A 10663-nucleotide genomic window follows, 5' to 3' on the forward strand; every position below is an offset into this window, starting at 1 on the left:
TAAACCCACATTTTTCAATGTATTCCGAACAAATGTCTATATAAGACAACAAATCCACATCATAAGCTTGCAAACAAGTGATTCAATTTTTTAATGTATACTATTTGAGGTTTTAAGACTCATCTGCTCCCATAATTCAAGACCAAGTCCACATTTTCAACCATTCTTCATTGAAGTCACATGCAAGCCATAAAAAAGGGAAAGGGACCCATCAGACATATTCAAACAGAAAAATAAGATCCAATTTATCAATATTTAATGTCCTAAAGTACAAATAAGAATAAAGTTTAATGGACCACATACACTATAAATGCAAAAACAAACACAAAAGCTTAGAAATAAAGAACTGATTTAGCAGACAACAAGACCCCATCAGAACCCTAAATCGCTATCAACTATACAAAATCCCTAAAACAGACCAAAAAAATAAAGAGGGAACACATGCAATCTCAATATTACTAAATAATGACATTAAAAGCATAAAAGAAGCAGTACAAAAATTGCCACAACTCGAAAGTAACAGTAGATGATAAATTCCCAAGAACCCTAACCATATTTATTCAACAAAAGCAGTAAAATCTTACTTGAATAGAGAAGAGACTTTAAAAATTGATCTTCAACTTGAATATTTCGAAAATCAGTTGCAGCGAGCAGCCATCGCTATCGTCGCATTAGGTTTGGGGGAGTTTCAGTCGTATGAATTTCAGAAATGAGTTAGGGGAGTATCAGTGTATTTTGGCCGATGGGTTAGAGGGTTTAGTGGATAATCTAGGAGTTGGGTCGAGTCGGGCTCAAACGGGTGGGTGGGTTGGACATATTTGGTGTGGGTTTTAAATTAACTAATAGGATAATACCACGTCATTAAAAATAATTTTAATTTTTAATCTGAAATGGGTTGTTAACTTAAAGGGCATGTGTGAGCCAGAACCTTAACGAGAATGATATATTTAGACCAATAGGTGGATGAGGGGCAATATTAGACCAAATCTAATAGTTCAGGGGTAAAGCTGACCCTTTTCCGTTATTTTTATTTGTTGTAACAAGTAATCTATCTAATTTTTAAGATTATAAATTTCATATTTTAAGGAGGCTTATTTAATTTTAAAGGGCGCTTACCTGTAAATATAAAATAACGATAATACATAACTTAAATTATTTGTTAATAATAATGATTTCCGGGTGAGCTTAAAATACCTAAATTACTGGCACAATGAAGAAGGTAATTCATCTTTCTTGGCTAAAGACTAATATGTTATGAGAAATGACTCCTTATTTCTTATTGGAGCAGAGATAACTGAAGGCTATTTTGACTTTGGTTGAAGATTCTTTGAGATCATGGTAACAACCTAAATTTCATGTTTTTCTTGCTTCTGATTTTGAGAATTTACCTTCATCTTCTATAATATCAGTTTTGACATTTGATTTGGATATTTTTATTGTAGATTCATGATTTGGTTTTGCCTTAAAAGGTACATTAACACTCTGCTACCTCCTAATGCACGGGCACCGAACAACTTTGTCATTCAAAGCTTAGACGGATGAAAAGAAGATACTATGACATTATTAGTTGTTCTTTTTCTACAATATGGAGAAAAAGGAAGAATCTTTAGAGTTAAAATTGTCATTTTTTCCAAAATTTTGGATGAGGAAAACCTAAATTCTTTTTCTATTTATTTATCTTTGTTTCTGTGAAAGCATTTTCACAAATAATAATGTGGAGAAAATTTCTCATGGATTTATCTCAAGTGTAGTTGCTTGATCATAATATCTCAAGGAAATGAAGAAGAAATTTGACCAGAAGAGTAGTCTATAATAAAACAATAATAGGAGCTTTTTACTTCAATAGTATTAAATATGGAAAGACAAAACTTCTTTTTTTGTACAGACAAAATAATATACTCATTTGAGGTATATATGTATCCATCATCATCCTAATGACAAGGAGCAATGAACTTAAACAACCTTCTAACAGGGGTTACAAAGATTGACATACTAAGTTTTTTTTTCTCTTTTATTCTATAGGTCTAGACATAGCAAATTGTTTTCAGACTTAAGGGGATAGAGACTATAATAATTTTTAGCTTTGTGCCCCTTTTATGTGCTATACTACAAAGTTATGACCATATTACGTGTATATTGATGAATATCTCTTTTTTTTATTACTGAGAAATCTACGACGACCATCTGGTGTACGGTTGGGAATTTGGTGCATAATCGGCCCGACCCTCCATTTAAATACCAGGCATCTGTTGTTGGCAAAGTTCGAACTCGTGACATGTGCCTAATCCACACATTAAGTATTGTGCTCTTACCACTGAACCAAAGCCTCGGGGCAAATGAATAGTTTTACACAACTACAGCCTCTGCAGTTTTCTTTGCATGACTTTGTTTGAGAAATCCAACATATAGGTCTGTCCTGCTTGTGTCACATTCTGGAAGTCTTGTTTTACCTCCTTCAGACATGCTCTTAACAAACTCAACAAGATTTCGCCAATTCTCTGGCTCGAATAACCGTTTGTTCAATCTCAAGTAGGTAAATGCACTCAATCCATTTCCAGATTCTGATCTACTTGTTGCCAAAACTTGTGCATATCCTCCTCCATCATACCTCTCTAGCGCGTTTTCTCCGGCTAGTTCAATTCCAGCAATTTGAGTCGCCTTTTTCACTTGTCGAACCAAACCTTCTGGCGAGCAATTCGCGCTTTGTGGCTGCTCGCCATCTCTCATTTCCATACAGGTAAAGTTAAACACGACACCATGTTTCGCGAACATACGTGCTATAGGTAGATAACCATCTCTATGCCTTGTATTATAGTATCCTGCTGTTAATTCTGCTGCATGTGATCTTGTGTTGTAATGCCAATGAATTCCAGCTACTTTTCCTGATAATTTAGCTCCAGTTCCTCTAAATATACCTTCTGCTGATCCTAGGATTCTGTCGCCATGTTCCAATAATTTCCCTGAATACCATTCTAGGAAAAACTGTCCATATTCATTGTTCCATGTTCCATCCCTTTTGAAAAATCCAGTGTCCTCTGGAAATTGGTTGTACTGTCCCGAATCGTGGGGCCCGCCCCAGCCCCAATCGTTCTTTCCCATTGCTTCTGCAGATGCTGCTAGTGAAGCTTTCATGTACTGTTTCATCAAAGGAAAAAGGTTAGCTTTTTGTTTCATTATGTGTAAGTTTCTATGCCGATAGGGGATTCGGGAAACTATACTATACAGATAGGGTGAAAATGACTTTTCTATATATATAAATTGTTGAATCGCTATGACATAAAGAGAAGTTTTTGTGTAGAGGCAAAGGTGGCTCAAAAACTACTTTATGTAGGTGTGACATTCTTGCATTGTTCTTGAATCCCCTCGTTAGAATTTCTGGCTCCGCCCAAGGAGAAGCCACAGTCGAAAAATTACACTGTGTATATAGATAAAATATTACGTTTTAGAGGTATATATAACACATTGAACACCCTTTGTCGAGATTTATTTTTCACTTCTTTCAAATTTGAACATTCTTAGAAAAATTTCTAGCTTCGACACTGGCTCCGCCACTATCTTTAGCTACTAATGTGATCTTGGATTTTACATGTAACAACATTAATATTTTAAACAACATAGGTGAAAAAAGGTTACCTTGTCATAACACTGAAATTCTCCGATTCCAGGAAATCTCCAAGTACCATTGCTTTCCGGATAAGATGGATATCTCAGTTCCCCACAAGGACCCATTCCCACTTGTATTTCCTATAGAAGAAAAAGAGCATTTCAATTTCAAAATTTTCTCTTTTGTTTTAGCTTGGAAACTTGTGGTCCCTTATATGTGACTTTTTAAAGATGACTCTAACTTTTTAGTGGTCCACCATTTGGATTTGTTTAAACCAACAAGCAATGGCGGAGGCAGGATCTCGGCGGCGAAGGGGTTCAAGAAAAAAAAAATCATAGCTAGTGGGAATTGAACTTATGACCTTTCAAAGATTTTGAACCCCCTTAACTTATATAGATGTAAAAAACAGATTTTGCCTTATATATACAGTGTAATTTTTCAGCGAAGGGGTTCGGATGAACCCCCTTCCGCCCCCTAAATCCGTCCCTGCCAACAAGTTTAGTGGATCATATGAGATTGACATAAAGTAATTCATAGATCTTGATCTTTCACCGATAAAGTTCCTGTTATGTGACTAGGAGGTCACATGTTCGAGCCATGGAAACAGTCTTTTGCAGAAATGCAGAGTAAGACTGCATACAATAAACCCTTGTGGTCCGGCCCTTTCTCGAACCCCGCGCATAACGAGAGCTTAGTGTATCGAACTGCCCTTTTAGTATAATTTAACACGTTATAATAGGTTATTATAGTTTATTCGAGACTACGATTAATACTTATTATATAGAATGACGTGCAATTACCTTTTGAGAAATCTGATTGTAATTTTTGTACACAATCAATGCATAGAACTTAAATGCGTTGTCGATATAATGACATTAGATATGTGACATAGAAGAGTGAAAAGACTTACCACTATAACATCTCCCAAATAATCCTTGAATCTTTCTCTAAAGCTTCTCATAAATTCAGTGTACACCTGAATTGGTGTTCTTCCCCTGAGTACAGGTAATAGATCACAACCTAAGGAAATATATTCTGGATTTCTCCTGCCTGATCTGTCTGTGTAAACAAGATCAGGATTTTTGCTGATTTCTTCAAGTACCCATGGAGGTAGAGGAATACTGCAAAAATCAATTAGAAATATTTTTAGATATATACATATTGGTTTATTTCAAGTCTAAATGGTGAAAAAGAAACTAATCTTACTCCTACTTAATTATAAAAGAAGCTTTGAACAATTACTGTAGATTATGTAAAGGTTAAATCTCCAGATTTTGGAGGATGATGCAATAGTGTAGGATAGGTTTTTGGCCATAAGTATAATTTATCTACAATTTCAAAGAGAAGATTGATTCTATGAAGAAAACTAAGATTTAATAGATGTGTTCATTTATAGAATGAAAATATTTCTTATAATATTGCAGCTTATTGGTGACTATTGGAAATAGATGTCGGCAGAGGTGAATCTAGAATTTAAGGTCTATGGGTTCAATATTTAAGGTTTTTAGTATTGAATTTATTATATTTTTAAAGTTATGAGTTCAGACCCACTATATGTTACAATTTTAGTAAATTTTTACACTAAATTTATAGTCCGTATCGAAAGTACCGGGTTTAGATGAACCTGGTACTATAATACTACATACACCTCTGGATGTTGGTAATGGCGGATTCAGAATTTAGGGTTCTGAGTATAGAAAGTAGGTTATGAAATATATATCTAGCTACCTCTATGTATATTTGTTTTCAACACACACATATATATAGCGTTCAATTTCGAAATATTAGGTTCTGCCGAACTTATAAACTCATGATTAAATATGCTCTAAATTATGGTAAAAGAGAGATAGCTAGGGAAATTATGGTATATTATTTCAAGCATATGTCACGGATTCGAGCCGTGGAATCAGCCATTGATGCTTGCATCAGTGCGGGCTGCCTACATCACACCCTTTATGGTGCGCCCTTTCGGACCCTGCGTAAATGCGGAATATATACTTCGTGTTCAAGCATAAAATAAAAATGGTTAAAGTAGCCTTATAATAATACCTGCAAGAGTCTCCAACATTGCCACCACATTGATGAAAAGACATGACAACTTGAAGCTTCAAACCATGTTCTTGAACCATTTTTACAAGTTCATAATATCCTTCCCAATTATACTTCAAAGGTCCATCTTTTTCAACTAAACCCCACCAACAATCTACCATTACACCTTCAACTCCAGCACTTTTTAATGCCATTAAACTTGCATTCATTGCTCTCGGCTTGTTCAACTTCCCTCCAATATTTATAGTATCAAGTGGTAACATCACAAAAACAGGTACCTTTGTAGTACTACTGTTATTGCTATGAGTACTAGTTGTTAGTACATGAAGTTTCTCTCCTTCTTCTTCATTGTTTATATTTCTTCCTTCCATATTAGGAGCAAAGAATTGAACTTCTTTGGAATTCTTTGCTTTGAGATGGAATGATGGCTTGATTTGAGCAAAGCAAGTCATGTTTGAGATATCATCATGTGTTCTAGAATTTTTTGTTTCTTTTTTATTGATAAAAGAAGTTGAAGAATGAAGTGTTAAAGACATTTTTTTGTGTGTATTTTTTTTGAAAATAGAAGATGTATGAATTGGTGAAGTTTGTGGATGCTTGTTTATAAAGGGGATCCAATATTGGGTGTATGGATGAGGCAAGTTTTGAGAGTTTTTATTTAAGAAATTAAGGAAAAAAGTGTAAAAGTTCAAAACAGGTCAGCATACCTTTTGGTGGTTTGTACTCAACTTGATGAATGACATATATAAAAACAATTTTATATTTCTTTTTTAGTCTTGGATATTAACAAAGTCAAGAAAATTGCAATATGATGTGATATGTGAAAAAAAAAAAGGGGCAATCCTTGTTCCTTTATTTGCCGGAAAATGTAGATTATACAACTGAAAAGAGTAATAGAAATGCTGGGATCCGTTCAACTTTTAGTCGAAAGTCTCAAATTTAGGTGTTGAAAATAAGAAGGTTTTGGTAGGAAGCGTTTTATCCCGTCATTGGTTTAAATTAGTGGGGTCAGTAGATTCAAATATCAATTAGTATTTTTTTTTTTAAAAGATGAGGTTTGTAAAAGGAACAATTGTGGGAAAAAGAAAGGTTTGGATTGGGGTGGGGTGGGTTTATATACTCCTTGGTTACTATCAAAAATTGTGATGAAATGGTATGCTTCCATTCTTAATTAAAAAAAATTCGATTCAAGCCTTGGGAATAAAGTTGCTTTTAGTCAGACGTTTTACCCTTAAAGTGGGACTTTCGGGAAAGAACTCGATGTAGTCGTGCCCCAAAACAAATATGAAACGCGCGTAAAAAATATATTAAAAAGGATTTTCCTTGAGTTCTACCTTTTGATCCCTTCAAAATAAGGGAGTGATTATTTACTTCCTTTACTAACTTGAAAATAATACAAAAGATACGATAAATACTTACGTCCTTTCCAATCTGTCAATAATTTTTTCCATGGTATAGATATTTTCAGCAGGAGGTCGAGCTGCAGAGATATTTTTAAGTTTCAATAACTTTCTAGCGTTTCAAGCAAATATCTTTTGTAACTTCGTTCCCTACCTATTTATTTGGATAGAGAAAAAAGGTATGAGAATATTGTGAAGTTTTCGGTCTTATATTCTCCACTAATTTTTTTTAAAAAATTAAACCGTCAAGGGTATGGTGGAATAGATAGGACCCTTCCGACCTTAATCAGAGATCTCGAGTTCGAAAAAACTGAATGGAGAAACTCTTGATAGATAGCATTTTTTCCTTGAATAGACTCTACACGACTCAAATCTAGATTAATCGGATCAACAAATATTAAATCCAAATAATTATAAAAAAAATAATATTTGTGTGATAACCGTTGGGTGGCTTTGTATTGCCACAACTTTGCAAGCCCCACATAAATTAGCACATTCTTCTTGGCATATACTTGAACAAGTCTAGCTCTTCATACACATTTGTGGATGAAAAAAGTCTTGAATTTTCCAATTTTCTTATGTATTTATATAATTCATATAAAGATAAGTATGAAAAAATGAAGGGTTCTCAAAGAAGTTGGAGTTTGTGGTTTATAATCAAAGTCTTTGCTTTCCTTTTCTTCAACAACTCTTTATCTCAAGAATTAGTAGAAGTCACAAATAAACTACTTTGATCCATCTTTACACATCGTTTATATATGTGTTCATAGTCAAGAAAAAAAAAATTAAAAAAAATTGTGAGTAATAACAAAATTTGGACAATAAAATAAGTAGAAGGCAACAACTATACCTCACCCTAGATTGTAGATTGGAAACAATTTAAGATGACATATATCATGCATTCATATGGATGACACATATCATGGTTAAGAGATATTAACATTATAACAATATTAAGAATACATATATGTCGTTTGATCACGGTCAAACGACAACTCTTATATGGATGATACGTGTCATGCATTTATTGTGTTTTTACATAGAGTGGATTAGAAAAAATGAGTATTATTTTTAAGTGATAATATGTGAATGTGACAATTTATGTATACAAGTGATATAACACTTTTCAATGTTTCTTACTTTATGTAGTATACAACATAGTTGAATTATTTTTTCGTCAAAATTATTAATTTTATAACTATAAATACAAAATTTAGAATAATTATTCGTGAAATTAACCCCACAACGACACAATGACTTATGAAGGTGCCGTGTTGTGTATGCTAATAACTCTGCACTTTTCACCCTTTTTGCATGCAAGTTTTGGAGATGAAAAGGATGCTTTGAAGAAAGTAGGAGATAAAACCGATCCAAGAAAGTGGACCAAAGAAGTGATTGGAAAGTTTGCAAGTTGAATGATATCCTTTTGAGTCTAAAAATTTGGAAAATGATCGGCGGAGCTTGTGCATGCGTATATACATTATGTTTTTTTGCAGGAAATAGCATGAGGTAGTCTGTTTTCGAACTAATAGTATGTTGAATATTAAAATTTTGATGATTAACAAAGTATGACTAAATGTTCAAAGAACCAGGTCCTCAATGTAGCTGCTTAACTGTTCTGAAGAACCTGCTCCTTAGGAGAAAGAATCAGCTCCTCCTGAGTGATACTTGTACGTCTGTACAAGACAGTAACTTTATCTCAAAGTTACCCAAGTCCGAATTTGGTGGACGATGGCTACTATAAGTAATAAGGGTCGTTGCTCAAAAAGATATCACTACAAAAAAATCGGAATTAGCTACGAATGTCGTCGCTAATCTGTTGCTAAAACGCTCGTAGCTAGCAGAATTTCTTGATAATTCGTTGCTAATCCGTCGCTAAATGAGATTAGTGACGAATTTTTCTGTTTAGCTACAAAATTAGTCTGTCGCTAAAACCTGATTTTTTAGTAGTGTATGGATAATTTAGTGAGAGACTAAAGTCCCAAAGCATGTGGAATCCTTAGAACAGTAGGAGTCCTATTAAAGAGGAAGCTGACTTTGAATAGGACTCCTAGAAGATCTCAAGTCGTATTTAAATAGGATTGATTTTGGACTTCTAAACCATCCTTTCGCACATCAACTAAAGAGTCATAAGTTGTTTACTTGTGTTGAGTACTTGCATTGTATTCATCTCGAGTGAGTCTAGTAAATGTGTTTTAGGTAATTGAGTTGTAATCAAGTGTGATAAACAATCAATGAATTGGAGTGAGTATTTTTCTTTACAAGTTAGAGTAACTTGTGAATCAAATAGGAGTAGTAGGAGTACTTGAGAGTATTTAATTACAGTCTTGTACTTGATATATTTTGGCTCAGTGTTCTAGTGGAGTTGGAGCTGAAAATCCTACGTGGTAGGTCGTGATTTTTGCACCTTTTGAGCCGGGTGATTTTTTACGTAAAAATCGTTGTGTTCATTTTATTGCTTGTTTACTCTGCGCTTAAGGAACACGGTAAAGAACCAAGTTCTTAAGTAATTCATAAGGGCACTCAAATTAACAATTAGTATCAGAGCAGGTTCTCTCATTTACATGGCTAACACCTAGAGAGATCTTGGAAGCAAGATGAATGCTCCATCCGGAATTAATGAAGGACAGTCAACTACCAGGCCACCCCTGTTCAATGAAAAATATTACAGTTGGTGAAAAGCAAGAATGGAAGACTTCCTGACAGCTAAAGACTATGCACTATGGACCATAGTGAACCAAGGTCCTTTGATTCCTACTAAACAAAATGCACAAAATAAAACAGTTCCTAAGGACCCCTCCGAATTTGTGGCAGCAAATTTCAGAATGATGGAGAAGAATGCAAAGGCTAAGAAAATCCTTATCTGTGGACTTGGTCCTGATAAGTACAATAGAATTTTTGTGTGCTCTAATGCGAAGCAGATATGGTGTAATGACCTGGCCGGTTGTTTCGAGAGTTGTAGCCGCATTCCCTCATTTACTGCTCCGTTTGTGCTTTATAGCTGTTATATGACTTATCAGGTTAGTTGGTTCGGGTCCGGAGAGATTTCAGAATGAATTGAGACACTTAGTCTCATAATGGAAAGCTTAAGTTGGAAAAGTCGATCAGATATTGACTTATGTGTAAACGATCTCAGATTTGAATTTTGATGGTTCTGTTAGCTCCGTTGGGGGATTTTGGACTTAGGAGCGTGTCTGGATTGTGATTTAGAGGCCTGTAGTTGAATTAGGCTTGAAATGACGAAAGTTAAATTTTTGGGAAGTTTGACCGAGAGTGAACTTTTTGATATCGGGGTCGAATTCCGATTCCGAAAGTTAGAGTAGGTCCGTGGTGACATTTGTGACTTGTGTGCAAAAATTGGGGTCAATCAGACGTGATTTGATAGGTTAGGCGTCGGTTGTAGAAATTTGGAAATTCAAAATTCATTAGGCTTGAATCTATGTACGGTTTGTGTTTTGATGTTGTTTGAGGGGATTTGATGGTATGACTAAGTTCTCATGATGTTTTAAGACTTGTTGGTATGTTTGATTGAGGTCCCGAGGGCTTCGGGTTGATTTCGGGAGGGGAGGAGGGGGGGGGGGAGGGGGTTAACGGATCAAGGTTTTGAAGT

At 34.7% G+C, this 10663-nt stretch overlaps 1 protein-coding gene across 2 annotated transcripts; it reads right to left on the minus strand.

The window, feature by feature from the left end:
- Nucleotides 1-1810: 1810 nt before the first annotated feature.
- On the minus strand, nt 1811-6351 carry LOC104093749 (beta-amylase 3, chloroplastic-like). 2 transcript variants are annotated; one of them, XM_009599556.4, is made up of 4 exons: nt 5654-6346; nt 4515-4725; nt 3634-3744; nt 1811-3135 (listed from the first exon to the last, which is right to left on the minus strand). In XM_009599556.4, the coding sequence occupies exons 1-4, from the start codon at nt 6187-6189 to the stop codon at nt 2347-2349; spliced, it is 1647 nt and encodes a 548-aa protein (XP_009597851.1). In that variant the 5' UTR covers nt 6190-6346; the 3' UTR covers nt 1811-2346. The 2 variants fall into 2 exon arrangements, with proteins under 2 accessions (XP_009597851.1, XP_070048017.1); XM_070191916.1 differs by lacking the exon at nt 3634-3744 and having other exon boundaries at nt 5654-6351.
- Between the last annotated feature and the right edge of the window lie 4312 nt (nt 6352-10663).

Source organism: Nicotiana tomentosiformis, chromosome 12, assembly GCF_000390325.3.
Source record: "Nicotiana tomentosiformis chromosome 12, ASM39032v3, whole genome shotgun sequence".
Taxonomy (NCBI): Eukaryota; Viridiplantae; Streptophyta; class Magnoliopsida; order Solanales; family Solanaceae; genus Nicotiana; species Nicotiana tomentosiformis.

Bases quoted from the DNA above. Each gene is read 5' to 3' on its own strand.
- LOC104093749 (XM_009599556.4), bottom strand. From the start codon at position 6,189: ATGTCTTTAACACTTCATTCTTCAACTTCTTTTATCAATAAAAAAGAA. The intron at 4,726-5,653 runs GTATTATTATAA...TGATTTTTGCAG, and splicing joins AATGTTGGAGACTCTTGCAG to TATTCCTCTACCTCCATGGG. The intron at 3,745-4,514 runs GTAAGTCTTTTC...TTTCTTCTATAG, and splicing joins ATTTGGGAGATGTTATAGTG to GAAATACAAGTGGGAATGGG.